At 40.2% G+C, this 25,970-nt stretch overlaps 1 protein-coding gene across 2 annotated transcripts in view; it reads left to right on the forward strand.

Moving 5' to 3' along the window:
* The first annotated feature begins 532 nt into the window (after positions 1–532).
* Positions 533–25,970, forward strand: part of CNTNAP5 (contactin associated protein family member 5) — a 488,740-nt gene continuing 463,302 nt past the window's right edge. Inside the window, exon 1 of one of the 2 annotated variants that reach the window (XM_060774167.2) lies at positions 533–932. In XM_060774167.2, coding sequence (XP_060630150.2) covers positions 821–932 — 112 coding nt within the window. In that variant the 5' untranslated portion in view covers positions 533–820. The remainder of the gene's footprint in view (positions 933–25,970) is intronic. The other variant, XM_060774159.2, reaches the window with a different exon arrangement.

A 25,970-nucleotide genomic window follows, 5' to 3' on the forward strand; every position in this document is an offset into this window, starting at 1 on the left:
CATCCACCCCTTCCTTCCTTCCCCCATCCCTTTCTTCCTCGCCTCCCCACCTTCTTTTCTTCCCCTCCTTCCTTCCCTTTCTCTCTCCCTCCCATCCACCCCTTTCCTTCCTTCCTTCCTTCCTTCCTTCCTTCCTTCCTTCCTTCCTTCCTTCCTTCCTTCCTCGCCTCCCCACCTTCTTTTCCTTCCTCCCACCCTCCCTTTCTTCCTTCCTTTCCCACCTTCCCTTCCCAGGTGACGCCCCGGAGCGTGAGTCCTACTCTGAAGGCGCCTTTCCTTCCTGGCGCGTAAGCAGCGATGCGTCGGGCAACCGGTTGAGTCGGAAGCTTCCTCGCCAGGCTTTTGGTCCTAGCGGTTGGGAGGGAGGGAGGGAGGGAGAATGAGAGAGAGAGAGAGAGAGAGAGAGAGAGAGAGAGAGAGAGAGAGAGAGAGAGAGAGAGAGAGAGAGAGGTGTGACCGGCGGAGGGAAGGCGGGAGAAGCGAGGCGAGAGGCGGGGGCAGAGAGGAAGAGGAGGAGGAGGGGGGAGCGGGCGAAGCGGTGGCGGCGGCGGCGCCTGGCGCCTATAAGGAGGGAGCTGTCCAGCGCGGCTCTTGCTGAATCCTGAGCGCGGCAGGCGGAGCGGTGGATGCTGCCAGGACCCGGCGGGTGGATGTGGGCGCCTTTCCCGCTGCTTAGAGGAAGAGGAGGAGGAGGAGGAGGAGGCTTGAGCCAAGCAGGGTCTTCTCTTCTCCCCTTGCCTCCCGCCTCAAGAGCGCTTGGATGCCGGGTGGAGTAGATGCGCGCAGGGAAGGCAGGGCTGCCCCAGTCTGAGCTCGGGAGATGAGGGGCCGGCAGGGACGCGCTCAGAGGATGGAGCCTTTGCCCCGACTCTTCGGCCTCTCGACTTTCCTCCTGGTCGGCTTCTGGCGCCTTGGATTAGCAGCTTCCAACTGTAAGTATTTGCATAGCCCTAGCAACGACCTTCTGGCACGTCTTTGGTGTTGTGGGAACACCCCCCCCCCCTTTTCTGCAAGGGTTCTCCAATAAAGTTAGATTAAGCCAGCATGGAACTTGAGCGGAGGATGGTCTTTTCCCATTTCTCCTAAATCGAAGTCCCTGGACAGAGGGGTGCTTCCATAACACTCTTGCCGCTGAGGATCTCAAGGAAATGCCTTCAGTCTCTTGGAGGTGGCAGAGCCTGGAGCTGAAGCCTTGCTTTTCCCAATCTGGATCTCACACACTCACACACAGATTGCCTTTCTTGCCTTCCACGGTTTTGGGATGGATTCTGCCTCCTCCCTGATGTCTCTGGAATTCTGGTCTTCGGCTGTTGTGGTTTGAAACAGTTTCAGAACCACCCAAATACCAACTCTGCTTGCTTTAGCCCTGGTGTGGCTAGGATGAGTTGCATGTAAGGGAGGTAGGAAGAAAGATCACAGAAAGAGCATGACATCTAGACTGGAAGCCCATGTGAAGGAGTGGGAGGAAGTCCTTAGCAGGGAAGGTTTGTTTGTTTTTGAGAGCAGGGATCCAAACTGACTGTGTAGTACTGCTCTGTTAATAGTTGCACCATCACCAACACCTTCCTACCTCTCCCTCTTTCCTAAGCCATCATCTGCATGCCTTGGATCACTCTCTTCCTTTGATGAGAACATCCTCCCACCCTGGATTCTCTGTCCTCCCCATGCACTCTCCTCCCTTGATGTATTGCAGGCATGCCCTTCCAAATGCTCTTCCAGTTGTGTTACATATTGCTAGGTCATTATCAGTTTGTGGAGTATAATGTCATGGCAGGGAAGAACAGAAAGCCGGGCAGAGATGCACCTTTTTGTGTCACTCATGGAACTGTTGTGGCTGTGGCAACATTGTGGACCTCAGTGTGTTGTGGTCAGCACCATTCCTGCAAGTTGCTTCTGGTGTGAGAGAATTGGCCACCTGCAAGGACATTGCCCAGGGGACGCCCAGATGTTTTGAGGTTTTTACCATCTTGTGGGAGGCTTCTCTCATGTCCCTGCATGAGGAACTGGAGCTGACAGAGGGATCTCATCCAGTTTCTGAAGTTGCTCATGACACACACACAAAAGCACCATTACTTGCACCCAAAGCTATGTGGGACCCCATTCACCTTAAGTCTTCCTAGAATTGCAGAGTCAAAGTGTGGAAGATTTCTTTGGTTTGAGAAAATATAGGGTTTGGAGGGAACACACAACAGGGAAATTAGGAAGTGTGAAACAGTGCTGAAAACTCAGAAATGCATGCAGAATGGGGAAAAAATCCCATTAGATTTGAGCTTCTGACTCCCTTCCACTTCAGAAGTGACAGAGGTCATGACTGTTCACTGACGTACAGTAAATCCAATTCACAGTACTGTTGGAATTGGATAGTGGAAACTGTTCTTCAAGAGGTGGGTTTTGGTAGATTTTAATGTGGCTCACCTATACCTTCCTTATAACTGTAGTTCAAGCCGGTTAAAAGTAGTAAGGATATTTATAAAATACATCGTATTCTTCAGATTAGCAGTTTCTTCCTTGTGTTTGAGTGGCATTCTGAACACTAGAGGTCACTCTTGCCTTTGTGATTGGACTTCTTTCAGGCAGGGCAGGAGCACAAACCTGAATATTTTGCCTACAGAGCTGAAGTAATAGAATTCCTTGGATAAATAAAGACTAGCAAATGCAATAAGTATCCTGAATGGGTAACAACACTCTATGTGGGTGCAATTTCATGTTTGAGTTTAATGAATAAAAATACTAAGCAGAGGAAACTTTTTTTCCTGGTTCCAATAACATAAGAGTTAATATGGTTTAATAATGTTCAGGAATGCTATATGGAAAGCAGTTGAACCCAAAAGGCTTGCTATTACCAGTCTGGTAATAAAGATAATTTGTATCTTTTTAAAAGAGTACTCTGCACTAATGAGTTTTACTATTTCATGGGTGATGCTTTAATTTCCCAGTGCCGATACACACTCCTATTGAACGCACAAATCGCTCCCTAAATATTTGGGACTTAGTCTTTATAAAGCACAATAATCAATCTTTTTATTACACTGTACCATTTTCACTTATTAATTAAGCAATGAATTAGCTTGCATGCACTCTCTCAGGAGCTCAGTTAAACATTCTGCCAAGAAATAGCACCATTTATACGCTCCCCACTCCCCAGTTTTTCAAACTCTTTACAATGATTTGTGCTTGAGACAGGGCAATATTTTTTTTTACTTTTGGATAATTTTCAATAAAACAGGCCAGTATGTTGTTGAAAATCTAGAGCTGATATAAAATAGTTAGCTCCTATTTCAATTAAATTTGAACAATAATCACCTCCGCCTCCTCATGCTCCAATTATCATCCTTTGTCATCTTCCTTGATAAATTCAAACCAATTCATCATTAGGAATAATTCATTTGAATGGTTAAGAGTATAGGTGAGTAATACACAATGACTACATTACTTTCACTTCTTCCAATGCTGGTTTTTCAACATGCAAAAAACATTACTCTGACGTGAATAGCTTAGTAACCTTACAGTGAATCCTACACATATTTACTTTGCAGTAAATCCCAGTGAGTTCAATGGGACTTGTTCCCAAGTAAATATGCATATGAATGCAGACATTAATGGTGCAGCTGATTTTTTAAAGCAAAACAGAAGATGTGAAATGTGTGAATCTATAACCAAACTTCCATACCAAATGTAGCTAGCTATAGCTTCCAGTTTGTGCTGTGTAGATTTTTTTTCCATGTCAGGAGTGACTTGAGAAACTGCAAGTCACTTTCGATGTGAGAGATTGGTCGCCTGCAAGAACATTGCCCAGGGGATATCCGGATGTTGTTGATGTTTTACCATCCTTGTCAGAGGCTTCTCTCATTTCCCCACATGGGAAGCTGGAGCTGACAGAGGAAGCTCATCCATGCTCTTCCCAGACGCGAACCTCCAACCTTTCAGTCTTCAGTCCTGTCAGCACAAGGGTTTAACCCACTGCACCACCGGGGGTTCTGTAGATGGCAGGTGCTTTGGATTTCATTTCAGCTACACAGCTCTCACCATGTCATAGGATGACAGCAATATCCATGGAACAAAACACTGCTTTTAAAAAATGCTGCATACATTGTAGTATATTCATACATAATATATTCCCCATCTAGAATGCTACCTTCTTTGGTCTGTCTCCTACCTGTCTGTTGGTTATCATATTAGTTTAGAACAGTAGTTGAAAAAGTGACTCAATGGCAAGCGATGGAAATCAAACTTTCTTGAAGGGAAACTGAGCTGTTGGCAAGACATGGAAAAAATGAAGGATGTTAGATTTGAAAGGGATGAGAGAAAAGGGTCACCTACTGCTCACCTCTGTACTAAGGTGGGATTTACTGGACTCCTTGCAGATTAGCCTCATGTCAGTTTGGATCATACTGTGTAGTCATTGAGGAATTTGATGCCAGATGTTCTTGAAGCGCAAGGAACAACCCTGGCAAAGATGCTGTGGACAAGTTTTCCTAATCTATTGCTTCATAGACTGGCATTTAGTAAATTTAAATCCAGATATCTGTTTCCTTCCCACTTGTTAACACAAGCAGTATTGTCTGGATTCTTTATTTTTGACACTGAATCATAATAAGATGTGTTTGATGGTTTCTGTTCTTGATTAGTGTACCACATGATTAGTAAGAAAATGTCTCACAAAACATTATAATCTTGGCTATGGGATATTGGGGAAGGTGTCAATGGATATTCTTTCTGACATTAAAGTTACTTCTTTATAATGTCATTACAGAAAAACCCCAGGCTTGTTTCATCACAGCACTTTATTAGATTAAATAACTACAGTGGCAATGAGATTTCTCCCCAGGATACTAATTACTGGGAAATGGAAACGATAGACACACTTGCATTGCTGAATGCCGTATCTCATATGTAAAGGGCAACATGTTTATGTACATATATTATGATGATATCATGATAAGTCTGAAAGAAGAGCCCTCTGTTTCAGCTGTCGGCTGTCTTGTGAATTGTAAGGTTGGGTTATAGTGCACTGGGCCAACTATAACATATCAGAGACGTGTAACACTTCTATTGGGAGCAGTAAAAAATTGCAAAAGTTGCAAAAGTGGCACATAATAATAAATATTAATAATAAATTGGAAGGGAAATGTTCAAATTGTGAAATACTTTTAAGTAGTTGAGAAACTTGAGTCAAAACCCACAGAAGCATATGGTCCCTTTACCATGCATATATGAATTTCCCCCCATTATAATTCCCTTGGAGATAGTCCCATTCAACTCTGGGTCCTGGAGAAATGTGGATTATAAATATATACATAAAATATTAGGCCTTCTAAATTCTTTTTGAGAATCCCTTGGAGACACTTTTGGCAACCAGAAAATCCAAACCTTCTGCATCCCACATTGGGCCCTTCTACCCAGCCATATAACCCAGAATATTAAGGCAGATAATCCACAATATTTGCTTTGAACTGGGTTAACTGAGTCCACACTGCCATATAATCCAATTCAATGTGAATGGTATACATCTGTGTGGAAGGGATCATTGAAGCTCTTTGCACATTAATACTGTTTAGATCCAAGCCAGTATGTTAAGAGATTGAGAAACTGATGTATTTCTATTTAGGTTGTGTGCTTTAAAATGGGAACGATGTAAAGGTATCAGGAGAACAATGGTTATTCTAAAATGAGAACACATTGAAGGACATTACAACAGTATGCCTGTTTATTAAAACCTACAAATTTTACCCGTTATTACTGATGAAATGGAATAGATGCTTGAAAAGGGTAGGAAACTAATGCAAATTTCAAAAACTACATTAGATATATAGCAAGAAATAATTTGGGGAGGGACCATTTGTTAAGTTTTTTCCTGTTGTTCTCTAGGCTTAGCAAAAAGAGTTGGTTAGAGAACTATAATCTGGTATTAGGTATATAAAACTCCAAAAGTGATTATGGATGGATACTCAACACAGGTATATTGGGATGTTTTTGTTATAAAAATGTAGTCCCATTTTACTCCAAAGAGCTGAAAGTAAATATTCTATTTTAACTGGAGTGATCATCATCTTGTGATGTCGTGTAACATGTTTCCAAATTGCACAGTTATTACATATTGATTTTGCAGTGTCTCAAATAAATTGAAAATAGGCGCATGTAGGAAGCAAATAACATTTTTTGCATAAAATGTTTTAAGAATCTCTTTACCAAAGAAGGAAGTGAAAAAAAGAAAGAAAAGAAATGATAGCAGCAAGTTTTCCAAGTGGGACATCATTTACAAATTTATTCCTATCAGTTCTAGTTTCTGCATGAAAGGTCCCTTCTGTCTTTTCTTTTTTTCCTTTTTTAGAGGGGCACTATTTGCATTTTTGTTTGCTTGTGCTTTTATATGGTAGCCAAACCTATAAGTCACAGACCTATAGGCCAGAAACAACTAGTATTCAGCATCAAACTGCCTGTAAACCCAGCTATGACATATAACTGAAAAAACCTGTATTCATGCATGGCCCCATCTATGTACTGTTCTTGTTCATGGCTCAAAAATAAATGTATTGTGAGGTTTTCTTGGCAAAATTTCATGAAGTCAATGCCAAGTATTTTTCTACACAGTGAGTAAACCTTCAAAGAGGGGCAATATGCTAACTTTTCCCCTTCTGTCCAGTTATTTTTCCCTCTCTAAGCTGGGGAAACCTTTTGAAGAGAAGAGTCTCATCTATCTGAGTAGGCTTTTTATATGATTTTGAGTCCACTAGGCTGCAAATCATGAGAAGCACCTCTACACCTAGTTCAGCAGAGGCAAAAAATGAGTGATCCACTATATGTTGCTGAATTTCAACTTCCATAATCCCTCATCAATAGGTCTGCTAGCTAGAGATGATTGAGTTTGTAGTCCAACAACATATGAAGGACCGCACAATTTCCGTCCTGGGCACAAGCAAGCATTACTCTGTGCTGGATGGCAACTAATATAGTTGCACAAATGCTTCCAAACAAGGCCTCATTCAGAAGATGTCATGAGAAGAGATTTTATTGGGGCTTGTTTAGAAATCATTGCTATCTATTTGAAATTTTCCTATGTTTTCCTGTCACTTCTTCTTTTATAGCTCATCAGTGGAAGGAAAGAGAGAGTAGCTGCATACACATTATGCTTGATTTCATGTGAGAGAAAATGACACCACTCTGTTTCACAATCCATATCAATGAATAGGCTTAACCAATAAATATATTTAGCTTTCCATTAAGAGCTGCAAAAGAGACTTTCCTGGGGAGAAGATGCTAGGTTTCATAGAATAGGAGTGAAACCCATAAACACAAAAGTAATTGTGCAAGTGGATGGCAGCAAATCTACTAATCTGTACGTTTTTCTCAGTCTCATCTGTCCTGGATCCAGCTTTCATTATATGTGGAGATATGTATCCATGTCCTTATCTATTTGCAGCCTATATCTCCACTGTGGACTGAGATAATATCATAATGTGAATGAGTATGTTTACTTAAATAAGGATATATACAAATCAGCTTGCATCCTGCTTGTGCCATTATCACTTATATTCAATCATCAGTCCCATCATCCAATTTAGAAATTACTGTAATTTTTAAAGAAAACCAAATTTAATTTCTAAATGTACTTTTCCTCATATCTGCATAGTGTTTATTAATTATAGTGTTTATTAATTTATAATAAGGAATATAATAAATGATAATCAATTTCACATTCCATTCTTATATCTAAAGATTTTACTATGAGTTGCAGACATCTTAAAATAATTCAAAATAATTTAAAACAATTCAGCAAGACAGAATGGTGTTTCAAAGCATACATCATAATAGAACTACTAGGCCTGGGTAACAACGGAAAAATTTGTTTCTAAAATCGATTTGTATTTGGGGTTTTTTTTTTGTTTCGATATTTAAAATAATTACAAAATTTTCCTTTTAAAAAGTTCGATATTTACGAAATTTCGTAAATGGTAAAAAAAATAACGAATCGATTTCCGAAACAATAACGAATCGATTCGTTAATGGCGGACGCGACCGTGAAATACACTAAAAAACCTCCAAAACCTTCTGAAGCTTCCCTCTCCCTCTGTTGTTGACTGTTGGTGTGATATTATAATTTTTTTTCACTAATTAAACCATAAAACTGGCCCAGACATGTGGAAATAATAACGAAACGACCTCAAAACAATAACGAAACGAATACAATATCGAAATACGAAGCATTTACAAAATGTTTTTGAAAATTCGTTTTTTTAATAATTGCTCCAGAATGGTTCGTTATTGTTTTGTAATTGAAAAAAATAACGAATTATTAACGAATTACGAATTAATGAAACGAAACCGCCCAGCCCTAAGAACTACACATAAATCATACTATGTGAACCCTAGAAGTATGATGGAGCCAAGTTTTAACTTGGCATCAAGATGATTGTACAATGGGCATTCATAGACAAATAGATAAATAAATAACATGGCATGACATTGAAATGGGAAGTGATCATATATTCACTTTTGTTTTGCTTTGAGGGCTTAGGAGGTTGGATTCTATTGCAGGGGGGAAATCTTGACTTTTCAATATCTGTGTTACGGTGTTAGGGAAGGGGTTTTAGCAGACTTGTGGTCCTCCTTAATACCACACTCTGAGGGAGTATATTCCACTATCAAACAGCTCTTACTGTCAGGAGGTTCTTCATAATATTAGAGTGGAATATCTTTCCCTGCCATTTGAATTCATTCAGGAGTAGAAAACAAGGCTGCTTCATCTTCAATATGCTTCTGAATATACACTTTGACAGCTGCTTTGTTGAATCAACAATGCATGGTGCTGTTATGAACCACTAGATTAACTTTGACTTAAGATGATTCTGGGCCAGTTTTGTAACACATCTTGTTAGCCTTTCAGCAAACAGACCCTTGTTTGTCAAGCCCAGTCCTAAACTCTTCATCTGTCCATTTTGCAACTGGGAAGCCCCAGTAGGGTTATCCTCATGTAATTAAATTCTGCTTCTCCCAATGAGATCTCCAAGGATTTGACTGTCAAAGAAAATAGCATCACCATAGCAATTGCGCTATCTTTCAAGCATCTTTAATACAGAGAGATTTCTGTGTACAGTGCTGGGTAGATGTCACTGATAATTAATTCACTTGTATTAATTTTATCTTTGTATTTTCTAATTGTCCTGCACAGATTTTTGTGGGCTGGTCCTGCCATCTGTTCTGCGGTTCAGTAGAATTGATTGAGTTTTAAATGATGACAACAGGACAATATAGAATCCAGGAAAAGATGCCAAAATACTGCCGTATTTTATTTCTAACTATCCAGGCTGTTAGGCAGTTTAAAAGAGATAACCACTGAGAATTCAGGAGCTTGATAACAAAATTGCCATGACAGACAGATGTTCAGTAGGTTTTTCAGTTCTGGCCAATATCTACTCTTCCAAAGAGTGTGGGAGTGTGGAGAAAAAAATTAATTTATCAGAAGTGAACAGAATGCTTGAAGTCATTTAGGATTTCTTTATTTTTTGCCATTATGGATAGTTTTTACATTTAATCTGCTATATTTTTCTCCAAAAGATGCAATATTCTTTTTAACTCCAAGTATTTGTTAAACATCTGTGCTTAAAAGTGTTCAAAATGCTTCACATGCATTATCTAGTTGCAGAACAACCTCGTAAAACAAATTTTTGCTCTTATCTCCCATGTTGCTGCTAGAGCTGAATATTGTAAAGAAAACTGATGCTGAGAGAAAGTAGCTTTCCTTGGGTCTACCTAGTTGGGCCATGATGAAGACCAGGTTTGAATGGGGAGCTCCTGATTCAGCATCTTAGCCCTAATGGTGTATGAATTCTCACCCCTGCTGAATATATGCTATCTTTACTCATTGTTGTAAATGCTTGTCAGAATCTAAAACCAGAATGTAGAAGATCACCATTGAGTATGTCTATAGAATGAATCCATTGAATATACACAGGAAACTTAGGGGTCCAGATTATACACTGGTGTTTTCCTGCTGTTTTTCCTCTACACCAGGTATTTTGGCCTACAACTCCCAGAAATTCCAGCAAGTTTACTAGGTGTTAGGATTTCTGGGAGTTGAAAGGCCAAAACATCTGGGGACTGACAGGTTTAGAACCACTGCTCGACACTATCATGGCTATTGTATGTGCATCGGTGATACACCTCCCTCCAGACAACCCCAAAAAGACACATCCACAAGATGATTGGATTGAAAATAGGCCACAACTCATTTATTGATAACAGGAACAAGGGTTGGCAGCCCATCCATGGGTCCTGGATCAGGAATCAGGCAGCCCACTGCTCTCTGATGTTGCTACAAGCCTGGGTACCACCGGCACAATACCGGTCAACATAAACTCAGCACCCCCAGGGGCCACAGGCATTATTCCCTCTTCCACCACGGGGTGATAACTGGCCAGATCCAGGGCCCATGCCACACACCAAACACGGATTTGTGACAGTTAAACAACAAGTTAACAAAATAGGCTAAAATAACAGGCCAACAAAAATCCTGAAGCCAACAAACATGCAGGGTGGGTGGGATGGAAAAGCTGGAGCAGGCCAAGTGCCTGCTCGTAGGCCTTGGGCAGCCTTAAGTAGGCTGCCCAGGCAGAAGCCAGAGGCTGGCCCCAGACACCCCAGCAGGAGGGCCAAGCCATTTTTTGTAACAGTAACGATTGTCTCTATTACACAGTCTGATCTTGAGATGGGGAAGTTCTTGGGAGGAAAATCACGAGGGACTACAAATGGGTAGGGAAGGTATTAAATAAGCTACTTTTCAATTTTTTTTCTCTCCTGGAGATATTTTCTATTTTTCTGTGCACCTTACATATTAAATGTGTGCTTGCCATGGGAATTCTGCTTTGCTTTGTAGCCTCTCACTTTGTCTATATATGCTGCAAATGGTGAAACTAGCAGGCAGCATGGCCTCGGAAATAAAGCAACATGCTGCATATAGTACAAGTTCGAAAGAGAAGTACAATCAGCCCCAATGAAATGCTAACCATTTTGTATCTCTTTCTCTTGTTCCTTCCCTCTCAGCAATTCCTTCTTGGCCTCCTCAGGCAACCCAGGCAGCACTAATTGGCCCCACACTGTGCAGCCCACACCAGGAAACTCCCCCAAGGCCTATCAGAGCTGTGCCCGTAGAGGCTCATATGTTTGGAATTTACAGACACAGCAGATAGATAAAACTAACAGCAGAAAATTGAGGTTCATGGAGTGGTTTATGGAAGAGATTCTGAACACTGCTTTTAATGCCAATGTTCTTTTCCAATAGTTTACTTCTGCACACACTTGTCAGCCCACTTTCCTGCACTGCTGTGGTCCTTTATGTTTTTGTTATTATTTTTAGAGCAATTATGGAATTTCAGCATTAAAAATGTAAAAAGGCAAAGATATTAAATTAAAAAGAAAATAGCTTGGGAATAATGAGGGAAAGAGAGGATTCCATCCCTGGTGGTGCTTTACTGCCAGCATGTTGGCACAGAAGCAAAAGGGACCCATTGTACTAAGGTTGATGATGGAAATGTTGCGGGATTGGTGACTATGCACCCAACAATAGCTAGGCTCGAGTGATAAATGGGAGGGGTGGGTGGGAAAAGTGGTAGCAAAATGCACACAATATTGTGTGATAATGCTGCAATGCCAGTTACTTGTATTGTGTGATAAAGTCCTACTACAATGTAGGAAAATGGCTGTTCCAGAAGAAGTAATTTTATTGCAGTGAACTTGGGTCAGAAGTTAAGATAAAATAATTTCAAAATTAATAGCTGAAAATGTTATAGTAATAATTGAAGTCATGTAGCCAGGGCACATCACAATTTTCCTTGAAATAAGCCTGCAGTGATAAATAACAAAGAAAGCTGAAGGTGAACCCAAGGATCTATTTAGAGATACATAAAAAGCCAATCTTATGAAAAATACAAAAGTCTTATTCAATTTCTTTTGAGATTTTTAACTGTATTCTATATTTGAGGAGATGTGGTGGGGGTGAGGATGCCATAAGGTTTATTAGCATGCTCTAGGTTGTATCAAAGGTCAGTAGTTGGAGGAATATGAGTCCCATTTCTAATTTATTTAAGGATTCCTGGGTTATCAGGACTCCTGTAGTAATTAGCTGAGTTGGAATCTTTCCCCAATGGGATCTTCTGAGTAGTCTCTGAGGTCCAGAACACTCGCATGTTTATTCAAAATTAATTTCCAAAAGTGCTCATGAAACAACTTTGCCTCATACAAAATCACATCCCAAGTAATAATCAAGTGTGCATTCTAGGACTGTACACATTTTCTGGGCAACTCATACAACTGCTTACCAGATCTTTTCACATTTATGATGTTCACATACCTTTTCCTTTTGCTTTTCCTCCTGCAGAATTACATCCTGGTAAGATTATTCTTCCAGAATATCACTTTATGATGACTGAACTACACAATGAAGGCAAAACAGACTGCATTGTGTAGTATCTGCCTTCCTCCTTGGTGCATTTGATTGTTGCTATGACTACAAAAGTCTAGTGCAGGGGTTCTCAAACTTTTAAAGTAGGGAACCGGTTAATGGTCCCTCAGACTGTTGGGGTGCCAGACTATAGTTTGAAAACTAAATAAACAAATTCCTATGCACACTACACATATTTTATTATCAAATGACCTTGGAGTGCCACATCCAGCCTGTGGGCCTTAGTTTGGGGACCTTGGCCTAGTGGTTTCAGAGTTGGACTGCAATTCCAGGAAACTAAAGTTCAAATCCTCATTAGTCCCTGAGAACCCACTAGGTGATTTTAGGCCAGTTACTCTTTCTCATCATTGAATGAAAGTAATTACAAATCTAAAAGAATATCACATTGAGGAAGGCTCAAGCTTGTTTATTGCTATTCTGGAGACTAGGACATGGCACAATGGATTTGAATTGCAGAAAAAATCAATTTAAATATTAGGAAGACCTTCCTAATATCAAGAGCTCCAGCAGTGGAATTTGCTGCCTCGGATCATGGTAGTATCTCCTTCTCTTGAAGTTTTAAAGCAAAGGCTGGAAGATCACCTGTTGGGGTCATTTGTTGTGTGGCAGGGGGTTGGACTGGATGGCCCTTGTGATCTCTTCCAACTCTACAATTTTGATTCTATGACATCGCCTCTGAACAAATTTTATTGAGAAGTCCCAAAGACAAAATGCACCTTAGGATCTTACTTACTTATGTAGGTGATCCCTCATAGCCCGAGGCTGATAGTCCTTCAAGTGTAGCATTTTGACGATGGGTCAATAGGTGGCTGTGGAGCCCTATTCTTGATCCACAGGTTTTCCCACAGTGAGGACATCTATTTCCAGGTGTAAGGCGGTCCTGGTCAGGGTTGGATTGATGTGCCTTTCTCTTGGCACATTTCTCCATTTCACCCTCCATTTGTGCCTCTTCAAATTCTGCAGCTGTGCTGGTCACAGCTGACTTCCAGTTAGAGCACTCAAGGGCCAGGGTTTCCCAGTTCTTATTTATTTATTTATTTATTTACTTTACTTTACTTGTATACCGCAGTTTCTCAGCCCAACAGGCGACTCAACGCAGTTTATAACAGGATAAGAATCAATCAACGATATACAATTTAAAACCATAAAAGCATAATATACAATATTGACACAACAATAGATAACACAATGCATCTCATAACTAGAGTCGTGATCCAATCCGTCGTCCAAATTTCCATTCCTGTAATCATCACATTCATTGCACTGTTTAACCGAATGCCCGTTCAAACATCCAAGTTTTTAATCTTCTTCGGAACACCATTAGCGAGGGGGCTGATCTTACCTCCATAGGAAGGGCGTTCCACAGCCGGGGGGCCACCACAGAAAAGGCCCTGTCTCTCGTCCCCGCCAGCCACACCTGTGAAGCAGGCGGGATAGAGAGCAGGGCCTCCCCAGAAGATCTTAGGGTCCTGGCGGGCTAATAGGCAGAGATACGTTTGGATAGGTAACTTGGGCCAGAACCGTTTAGGGCAGTTCTTGGTGTCTATGCTACAGTATTTAAAGTTGGCTTTAAGCCCATCTGAAAATCGCTTTTCCTTTCCACCAACATTACATTTCCCATTCTTGAGTTAGGAGTATAGTAACTGCTTTGGGAGATGATGATCGGGCATTCGGACAACATGGTCAGTCCAGGAGAGTTGATGGTGTAAGAGCATCACTTCAATGGTGGTGGTCTTTGCTTCTTCCAGCATGCTGACATTTGCTATCCTCCCATGCTGACATTTGCTATCCTCCCATCTGCCTATCCTCCCAAGAGATTTGCATGATTTTTTTTGGAGGCAACGCTGATGGAATTGTTCCAGGAATTGAGTGCGATATCTGTAGACAATCCATGTTTCACAGGCATATAGCAGGGCTGGGAGGACAATAACTTTATAAACAAGCATCCTGGTCTCCCTACGGATGTCATGGTCCTCAAACAATCTGTGCTTCATTTGGAAAAATGCTGCACTTGCAGAGCTCAGACAGTTGTATTTCAATATCAGTGTTGACTTTTGCGGAGAGACAAATTTATTTACAGCTTTTATATTCCGCCCTTCTCACCCCGCAGGGGACTCAGGGCGGATTACAGTGTACACATATATGGCAAACATTCAATGCCAATTTTTGACATACAAACATATACAGACATACACAGAGGCTATTTTAACTTTTTCTGGCCGCCAGGGGAACTGTCGCTTTCCTCGTCCATCTGCGACGCTGATGAAGCACTTCCGCATTCCCCGCATGCTTCCCCACTGGAATGCTTTGCTGGAGTCTCCTTTATGGCCTCATAAATCAGTTAATTTAGCCTCCCCACAATTTTTAAGGTGGTACCTAATTTTTCTACTTGACAGATGCAACTGTCTTTTGGGTTGCAAAGGTCGACAACACAATTGGTTGGAAATCCACTCCAACCCGGGCTGGCTTCGAACTCATGACCTTTTGGTCAGAGTGATCTTAATGCAGCTGACACTCAGCCAGCTGTGCCACAATCCCGGTGGTTTGGGATAACCAAAGGCCACAATTTGTTTATTGGTTACAGGGTTGGCATCTGTGCATGGGTCCTGGATCAAGAATTGGACAGCCTGATGCTGACCAATGCCGCTTCATAACAGTAGGGGTTCCTGGTAGTGAGACAACCAGTTCTAGCCTGGGATACTGGCACTGCCACACCCCTATGCCACCAGGATACTCCCACCTCAAAGGAGGGAGGAACACAAACCAGATTCAGAGCTCATGCCACATGTCTACAAGTTGTGATGACAGAATATACTAAGTGATAAAACAATAGCTGCATACAATGATACAATTTCAGGGTGGGTGGGAGGGAGGGAGGGGACAGCTGAGGTGACTGACCCTCAACACTGGCCTGCCTTTGCTTTTGTCTGTGCCAACGGAACAAAGCAGGGCCTGTGCACAGGCTATCAGGGCACAGAATGGAGCAAGCCCATCACACCAAAATGCACAGGATGCAGGGGCTCCTGGGAAGGAGAATCTCCAATGAAAGGATGGCAGGTATGGTGCACCAGCCACTACAACATCCCTGCCCAATAAGTCAGGCAGGATATTTCTAGTGAGCAGAAATGGTTCCTTCTTCTTCTTATCATCATGCCTAGTCAGGAAAGATTGCAGTGGAGGAGAAGCAGCTGCAGCAGTGGGTATGGGAAGGTATTGGCCTCAGCACTTACACAATCATGCCAATTGTATCCCATTAAGAAGTATTCATGAGCATGAACATGGGAAACAGATGCTACAATCTTTATGGTGTATAATTTTCTTGACTAATGCAGGTTTGCATGTTTGTTTGTTGTGTTTTTTACTTGCTACACATCTTTAGTTCAAGTAAGGCAAAAGATAAATACATATTTGCTAAAATGTCAGTCACTTACAAAGGGTAATCATGACTGTCATCAGCTGCAGACCTCAAAAGTTACAAGGCTAAGCCTGGACACTATGCACTTGGATGAAAATTGCAGAACTGCTATTTTTATTTAAAAGCTTCTTCTTTCCCAGTACTTTTAAGGTTGGGATAAACTAGGACATTATTTGTGAACGTTGGCTACCATTTAGTATTTTGTCTTGATGTTAACAGATGTTAAATTGTATGCAAATGGCATGTTAATGCAATTCTTTAATTGCAGGAACTTTAGTGCTCTCTGTTTTGCCTAGTCATGCTTATTCAAAATATTGATTTAAACAATCAAAATAGTAGCTGTGAATTTTAAAATATTCCAAGGAAAATAATGAAAAGCGAAGAAGCATGGCTGATGATTTATTCTTTAGGCAAAGACTACTAAGAAGGTGTGGAATTAGCATATATAGTCAGTCACAGAGAAGACCCCAAAAGACAGCTTTGAGGATATGTGGGTTTTCTGCTTACAGTTTTAAATTAATCTTTGCATAAATGATGGGTACATTTAAATATTCTAGATATGGCTCAGAATCTTATATAGGAGATACAGGTCTGTAAGCATTGTTATTATGGTGCTGTATAGTAAAGCCCAGTCTGACACACCAAATCTCTGTTTACTGGGCAGCAGTCACTGCCATCTATAGGGCTCTATTTCTTTGTCTCTCAGGAAGCAGCTGTCATTCCTTCTATGAAAAAACTCCCAAGTCAGAAGTAGGGTCCCTTTTGCAATTCTCACTATAGAGCACTTTCTCAAGGGGAATGGGAATATCAGCCAGCTGCTCCTTCATCAACAATTGAATGGGAAAAAATGGTTGTTGCAAGATGGAGACGAAAACCTAAATTAAGTCCACAAGTCTCATCTGACCCCTGATTTCTCTCTCATTCTAGTGAGTGCAAGGTCAATATGTGAATGACTTACCTAACTAGTCACAGGGGAAAAATATTCTTTCTTTATTTGTAAAGGATTATGAATAGTCCCTGCTTCCTTCAGACTAGTATTCTGTATAAATGGCAAGCCTGGCTACTTGGGCAAAATACATTCACGTGAAAACCAGTGTCTGCATGTGATCAAATAAATAGGCTGGATTTGCAGTAATGCACTGTTTTCCACTTGGTGTTTATGTTTGTGTGCCCTCCTCCTGGAGTTCTGAATAATTCATCCTGCTCCATTTGCCTGGAAAAATAAACAAACAAAAACAAACAAAAATCACACAAGCCTATGTGTATATAGGAACTAATTAGAAATGTTAATCCTACAAATGGCTGAATATGGAAAAAAATCGGCCTTTTTTGTTTTAAAAGGCAGATTCCCTCCAATCTGTTCTAATATAATTTTGCTAGTGGGAGTATAATTTATATCAAACAGACTGAACAGGGGTTATGCAAGAAATGAAGTTCTCAATATTTAATAGGGGACAAAGAACTTTCTCTTGCACAGAGAGCTAAGCAAAGGAGAATGGACTCTTTTACATTCTGATATTAGAAGGGTTTATTGAGAGTGGAAAACTAAGGAAAGCATTTTTCATGCCTGCAGGTAGCACCAGTTGCCATTTCACGTTTTAAGCATAACAAGCAGGAAGATTTTTTTAAAATTAGCCTACTTATGAATGAATGTAGGATGATCCATATGAATATTATATTTAAACGTATCTCTATTTTGGCAACATCTTCCATTTTAGACCATGTTGCTCCACAAATAAATGTAGGAAATTTGTGTTAAAGAAACTAAATTATTTTTAAGTACTTTAAAAGAGTATGGAACTATGTTGCTGCTGATAGCTTTAGAAAACATTTAATTGTTTTATTTAAGGAGCTAACTTGGTTATGTTTGTCCATTTTCAGATTTGTTTGCTAGAGACACTTTCATCAAACCTATTAAGACATATCATTAATACAGTTGTGTAAGGATTGCTTTAACATGAGTAGCTATGATATCATTGTCATTTTCATGTAGGTGATCAGAAGAGAAGAAAAACCTGAATACTAGGTACTGCTTGTTGGTAACTTGAGTATACTTGAAAAATATAAACTGTTCCCAAAGTGTACATCTGGGTAGATGGTATAATTCCCCACGGCTTCCTTCAGAAATAATGTTTACTGGCTTGGATTATTAGATCTCCTTGACTGCTCATGTTTATCAGTTAGCATTTGCACAAGCTTAGAAACGTTTTCAGACAAGTGACAGAAGAGTACAATTGGTTGTCACTCAAAAATCTTCACAGTCCAACTTTTAAGAGCACAAAGTTAAAAATAACCAAGGGAGGGAAACGAGTCCATTGGAACTTGAACAACGGTTCCTTTGAGCATAGAAACAAGATCATCCTCATAAGTGTTGATTTGCTATGATCCCATGGATTCCATGGGTCTAGTTAAAACCAACAATTTGATTTAGGGCCCCTTTGTCCTTTCACTCACAGGTTCTGATCTTCTTTTTTGTGATAGCTATATCCAATTATGATGATTTTTCATTAGGCAAGCCTTTTTTTTTGTGGAACCCTTTTCTTGCTTAAATCTGCAAATAATCAAATCCACAAAATCCACATGGATTGCAGCATGCTCGTATATCAATGGCTGGCTAGGGCTGATAAAGATTGTAATTCACCAATATCTGGAAGGCTACAAATTGTCCTCCACTGGAATAGACCCAGGATAAGTGCATCTTCAAGCTTGAATGAGAACATGATCATTAGCCACAGTACAGCTGTCCTCTACGTGGTGAGGACAAACAGCCAGTACTCTTGTCTCCATAAGTTGAGATTTCACATTCTGTACCTGTGCTCTCAAGAAGGTTCTTGAACTTGTTGGGTCAACAAGCTGCTTTAGTGAGAAGCCTCAAATTCACAAAACATAACGGATGATTTCTTTCCTAAGTATCTGTTATAAAGAAACAAAAACACAGCGCACGATGACAACCAGGCCGATAGTTGAAGCAATTCTTGTAAATCTCAAGAGAGGCTCTCCATTTTCTCTTGCAGAAAGAACCTGTAATTTGAAACCACCTGTGCTTGCTGTTATCTTGTGCAAGATATTCATGCCAAAACCCTTCATTAAGATGTGTTGGGCAAAGGGCCTACCCCTGTGATTGTGAGAGGTACTCACAATGGGGATCCCATTCCTCTGGCTGCTGTTGCAACACAGATGCTAGTAATGAGGTTCCCTTCAGATTTTTGAAATGCATGATCTGAGATGCCTCTCTTCCTCTTGATTTTCACTCCATGAGGGATGATGACTGTGGGCAAAGACACCTATGTCACATTCTACCTTGATGAAAGATCCCCTTCAGAGACTCTTATGCCATCAAATGAGCCAACATCTATGTGCTTGTAATGGCCTTAAGGAAAGACACAGGGAATTTCAGTCATGCATAAATCTGAAAGGAAAAGAAATATGATAGATAGATATCCTGTAATTTCACTTTAACTGAGTAACCACACAAACACATACATATATAGGGGTAAACAACCCAAAATAAAATTTTAGGGAGACTCAAAAGAACAATGATAATTTAATTTATCTCTTTGTGTTATTTGTATGGTATCTTTATTCTCAAGGACACTCAAGCAGTGCATCTCTGGATTCAAACCAAAAATGCTTTCACCTCTGATTTGAACTATGCTGTTAGCTGTGTTTGGAGCCACATTGTGTAATATAAGTCTCATATAAATAAGTGTATTAATTTGTAGCATCTTAGCATGTAGTCATCATACTGTGCCTATCCATGTGTACATTGGATGTTCTTATAGCTGTGGAAGAGGACTTGTCACAATGTAGTGACTAAAATGTATTAAGAACATTTATCTTGCACCCCCCATGCAAAAAAAATTCTGTTGAGACTTCATTTTTGGAAAAAAAAAGTGTATATAGCACATGCTGCACTTTCAACATGTGCCAATTAGAGAATACTGGTGCATTTTTCTACTGGGTGAATTCACATATGTTGGCACTTGGAGTCAAATGCTATTGGATTTAAAAGCCTATGAAGAAAAGCAAAAAAATTCCACAACTGAGACTTTGACAGTACTGCTACACAAAGGGGATATTTTTGAACTTTAATTGGAATGAGGGGAACAAGTCTTACCTTCTCTTATGCAACTCCTGGATCAGGCTTTCAGTAAATGTAGGCTTGTATTAAAGCATGGAATGCATGTACCTGGTTACTCAACACCTGACCTCATCTTCTATTATCACGTAATTCACTATACTATAGGACATGGATAAGTAATGTATAGGAAATCTTTTTTGTTCTCTAGAGTAGTGTTCCAATTACTGACTAAAGCTACTCATGGGAAAAAGGTATTTCCAACCTTTCTCATTCTTAGCAAGTCTGCAAGGGTTCACTGTCATTGAGAACTGAACATTTCAACCAGGAGTTATAAGCCCGATGAGACCATTATGGGTTCACATTAAATAATTATCAACATTTACTTTGATTTATTTTTTGCTGCTTTTGTTAAGAGGTACGTGGAAAACATTATTTCTTTTGCAGTTTCTACTGAGCCAGTAATGATGGGAAAACATTAAAGAATATTTGAAAACTGACCCAAAAGTCATGTTTCACAAAAACCAAGGATGAAAAGAAGAATAGCAGACTGTCTGGCAAGAATCTTCATAATTTAGGTCCCATCTACATTGTATTACATATGTTTAACTGCATTACATGAGTCCACTCTGATTATATTTCAAATTTAGTTTCAATCTTAATATTCTGCAAAACATCCAGAAATAAATTTGTTTGCATGTGTGTGTTTACCCTTTTTTGCACAAAAACAGCATTTTTCATACAAAAAAGCAATATTTCAGAAAGTATTCTTTTCTATGAAAAAGTGTAATTTTTGCAGAATAGGTTCCCAGCTCCAGCATTTTCTGGAGAGAAAGAGAGTGAGAGTGAGAGTGAGTGAGTGAGTGAAAGAGAGAGAACAGCATTTTCTACATACAATGCACATCCTGAACTGCCATTGGTACTGTAAAACACCACAGATTTTCAAGACTTTCCTTCAACAGGAAGAAAAGTGTTGAAATGACTCATTGATTCTTTGAGAAATAATAATAATAATAATAATAATAATAATAATAATAATAATAATAATAATAACTTTATGTATATCCCATCTTTCCCCAGTGAGGAATCAAGGTGACTAATAATTCATGCAATGCAAAAGATAAAAAAACACTTAAATATGACAGTGTGATAAAAACAGAAAAATATAATAAAAACACCTAAAATAGCCTTTAAAATTCATATCCCCCCTCCCCAATCCCACTTACAACCTCCCCAAAGCTTGTCCCTTATTCTTCCCCAAATACATTCTGTCAGAAGAAGATCTTAACCTGCCTGTGGAAGATCAGCAGGGAAGGGACCATTCTGGCCTCTCTTGGGAGGGAGTTCCACAATCTGGAAGCAGCCACCAAAAAGGCACTTTCCTGTGTTCCCAGTCCCACCAAACGTGGCCAAGGAGTTGAACAGGAGCCTCCTAGCATTACCTTCTGAGAATATCCCTCCAGGAAGGAATGGAATCACTGAAGAAAAGGTGCAGGACACACTCCCCCTGTCCAGCTCTCTTTGTAGGTCATCCATCAAGGTAACCAAAGCTGTCTTTGTTCCATAAGTAGTCCTTAAACCAGACTGAAATATATCTAGATAATTGCTTCATCCAGGCACCCTTGGAGTTGCAAAGCCACCATATGCTCCAGTATCTTGCCTAAAAATAGGATATTGGAGCCTGATCTTTAGTTGTCCAGTACAGAGGGGTCTACAGAAGGTTATTGTTAGAAGTAATCTTACCACAGCCTCCTTGAGGCCTGCATGGACCCCGCCCTGATATAATGAGTCATTAATCACTTCCCTGACCCACTCCAGCACTCTCCCTCTGGCCTGTTTTATGAGCCAGGAAGACAAGGGTGGTGGCTCTAACCTCTCCAAGGATCTTGTTCACACCCTCAGTCTGCATTAATTGAAAAGTGTCCATCAACACTAAACAAGCAGGAGCCAAGATTACATCCACCGGAGTTGTATCAACAGTGGCATAAGAAAATTATCTTGTTATGAGTTATCTTGGAGCAATGAAGGGCCTGTTGAAGATCTGATAATTCTTGTAACAGGCCTCACTTCTAGCATGAAAACAAAGCACCAAGTGCCCTCCCCCATATACTTCCTTCATATGCTAAGTACATGGACACATAGAAAGCATAAAAGCGCAATTCAATGGATCATTAAGAAACCTATAGTATACACTGAATTAATTGTGTACCTATGTTGCTGTAACTACACATAGGGTATACAGGAAGCACACTGGGTTCAGCACTTATATGACAATATCACAGAAGCTTTATGGTTGTCAATTTGAAAAGAATGGTACTGGCTCAAAGCCTCAAGGGAAGAAAGTTGTCCTTAGGAGGGTGACTTCTAATATTTCACATCCATAGGCTATTTGGCAAGCCAGGGTGCCTTTACCTCTGAGGACTTCTGAAAGTCAACACTGGGGATTTAGCCTGCTTGGAGACATAATTTTTTTCCAACTATGAAGAAACTGCTGCCCTTCTTTCCATTGTGGTGCTATGAACCCAGCAAAATCCATTACAGTAGACATAATGGGCCATTACTTTAGAACAATGTACCAGCAGGATTCCAGCCAAACACCCCATCTAGTTCTATTACTTGAGGTAGTCTAAGTAACAAGGAAACAATTACTGACTATTCCCCATGCTGCCCAATTTGCTATATTTGATAGAAATGCACAAAATCAGTCTTCAAAATGCAAAAAAAATCTTCAAAGCAGATGAAAAATTGTGTTTGCTGTCCAAAGTCAGGACTTATATCTCTGCTTTTATAGGGCTGTAGAGATAGCTTTTGTCCTGAAATAATCACAATAGAGCCTATGAGTTTTCTTTTTTTTATTTCTTATAGGTACAGATTTTATCAAAGCTCACTAAATGCCAAATGCCATTCTGGGAAATAGTGGCAGCTACAGCATAATTAGCCATAGTCAGTGGCAGCTTGTGGTGTGCAGTACTATATGGTTGGGGAAGATCCGGCCCATTGGTGAGAATGAGGGAAATGGCGAGGCTCCATCATTGTTATGGTTAGTGAGGTGAAAATGGCCACACTTGGAGGACACATTTATGACTGCAAGCTTCCCAAGTTTCAGAATGCTTGGGTCATCCACTGATTTTTAGGTTTTTTTTTAGTTTTTATAAATGTCTTTTAAAAAGCAGCAGCAGCAGCAGCTGCCCCCCACCCCCCCCAAAAAAAGATGTTCTTTGAATGTTGGTGGGCATGGGAGGATCACATTCATCAGTACCAACTCTCCCTCTGCTTCTCCCCTCAAAGTCTGGACACTTGACCCAGCAGAACCACTTACATCACAGTACACCTCATTAATATGTGTGTGTATAGTGTAAGTGTGTGTGTGTGTGTACACTGCTGTACTTTTGCAAGCACACACAAACCTGAAAAATAGGGAAAAGAGTAACAAAGGGGTTTGGGGGGGTATTTTAAAAATATTTTTGAGTAATAAAAGGGTTTTTTGGGGGGGGGGTTAGGCTGCTGGTATAAGGCAGAATACAGAAGCTGGAAGGTAGGGCTGGGGAAATTCTCCCCATTGAGGATTCAAGGGAGTCAGGCTATTCTCCACACTAAATCAACTTAAAACAAAACAAAAAAAACCCACTAAAATATTTAAACACACACCAAAATGCCCTTTTAAAACTCACAGCCCCCCTTCCCCAAATGCAGGCCCATCCACTCCTCCCTAGCGAAATTACTATTGTAAAATAAAAGAAGAACTATAAGAACAGTGTTGACTAAGAAAATTTAGTGCAGAAGAAAAAAAGGTTGGAATTCTCAAAAAGCGATTCCTAAGCACTAAGAAGCACTGACGGCACTGCTATAGTACACATGGAGCTAGTCAGCCTGATCTCTCTCTCTCTCTCAAATGACAGGATACCACAGAAAAATGGTGGAGTTCTCCCTGGTACATACTGTATAGACCAGATTTGCAAAAAGACACATGTTCCGTTTTCTTCTTCCGATGGACTTTGGCAAGGATAATGGGGAGAAAAATCCCCCATGCACGGCTTCTCTTCTCATGTGGCAATCAGATACAGCCAAAGATTGGCTGCCACCTGCCCTGTTATTGCAAGCCTCCAGCTGCCCCCATCACCTGTCCCATTTCCGGGATCTGGCTGACTGATTGCCCGAATACAGTAAATCAAAATGATATTGTTCACACCTATTAACAAGCACAAAAGGACCATAAAGACACCCATTACCTTATTCTAGTCATCACCATGTTTGGCAGGACTCTGCAATTCAATCTGGCACAAGGAGATGTGAAATCATAATTATTATACCTAAATGGCACCCTCTTACCATAAGAGGGCTTGTGAGGGCCCCAAACATTTCTTGAGTCGAAAGGAAGCCTTAGAAAGGAAAAATGCCAGTGAAAAATTAATTTAATCTGTTGGCATGTCAAAATTTATTCGGATCTAACAGTGCTGAGCCATAATCCATTGCAGCCCTAAATCTGTCTCCCTTTTGATGGAAGGTGTCCTTTCATTTTGAGATGGTCCAGTAGAGAAAGTCTATTTATGGAAAGGGGATGGGGCCAGTTGATTTGTCCCCATGTGTTCCAAAGTGTTGCAGGGAACACAGACGAGAGTGACCTTTACAGAAAGACAGGAATCAATAAAACACCCTCTCCCAAGTTGTGTTTATGGGATCTTTTTAAATGGAACTCTACTAAGCAACCATATCAGCTGACGGAAAAGAAGCGGAAACCCACCTAATATATCAATTTTCCTTGTTGAGGAATAAAATGAAGGCAAGTCTGTTTAGAATGATCACATTTCTAGGGTTGCAGGCCCCATTGCTGAAGTTCCAGTGTTGTACAGAAAGTGCCGTGGGAAATCAATTTGTCCTCTTGAGCTTAACATTAGATTGTGCCTGCTGCTTATATGAAGACTTCAAAGAGGAGCCTTAAACAACCAATGGAAGAAAACTTATAGAGGCACTTCCTAGCATTTCACAATCAGTGATATTTATGCATCCTGCTTGCAAATATCCAGAGGCTTCTTTTGCCACCCTTCATTATTATTTGCCAATGCATGGATGCTATTTAAATGGCCCAGAGCTCCTGCCAGTTGTATTTCCATCCCTCTTAACTGTCTCTGTCTCTTTTGCATTTTTTTTTTAGTTTCAACAGGAACTTATTTTTTATTGCTAACCTCATTACTCTATTTGCTCCAGGGAGTTACAAGACTCCTACCTGCCACTAAGACAAATCTGCCTGCATTGCTCAAGTTTTGATTGTAAGCTTTTTCGCTCACCCACCTTCCTTTTGTTTTAGCAAGAAAAATATCACTATGGAATGAACCAAGATATGCTTTGTATTCAGTGTGTGAAAAAGCAAGTCTTATCTAGCTGTTGTCTCTCAGAATGCCTGTTGCCCTACTGCTGTGATTTATGGTAGGTTATATACAGGCGGTCCCCATGTTATGAACAAGATAAGGACAACCTTGGTGTATTCCAAATTAATTTGTTTTCATCAGAAGCATTGTTTGGATGCTTCTGATAAAAACCAATACAGGTCCTGGGTTTTGGGCCTGTCTGGATGGGTGCCCTGTGTGAGCTCATTAGAGCTCTAAGCATATCTGGAGAAGGCCTCCAACCTTCTCAGGTTGGAAATAGGGACAGGGCCTTCTTAATGCCTACTCCCAGATTTTGGATTTCTTCTCTAGAGGACTCAGGATTACCATGTCCTTGTCCTCCTATTAGCAGGTCAAAATGTTTTTGTGTCACCAGGCTTTTTCAAACAAATAAGGGTTACATACAGTATTTTGATGTATTTGAATATATTTAATGTTTAATGTTTTAACTTATGATTGTTAATGTTTTAATCTTATATTTATACGTTTATTCTGGTATTTATATTGTTTTTACTTTGTATTCTTTTAAATATGTTATGTGTTGCCTTGAATCCTATTATTGGGATAAATGTGGGATATGAATGAATGAGGCCTAATCTTCACTGCCATTATAACACAGATTGAACTGAATGATAT

This window comes from Anolis sagrei, chromosome 1, assembly GCF_037176765.1.
Source record: "Anolis sagrei isolate rAnoSag1 chromosome 1, rAnoSag1.mat, whole genome shotgun sequence".
Taxonomy (NCBI): domain Eukaryota; kingdom Metazoa; phylum Chordata; class Lepidosauria; order Squamata; family Dactyloidae; genus Anolis; species Anolis sagrei.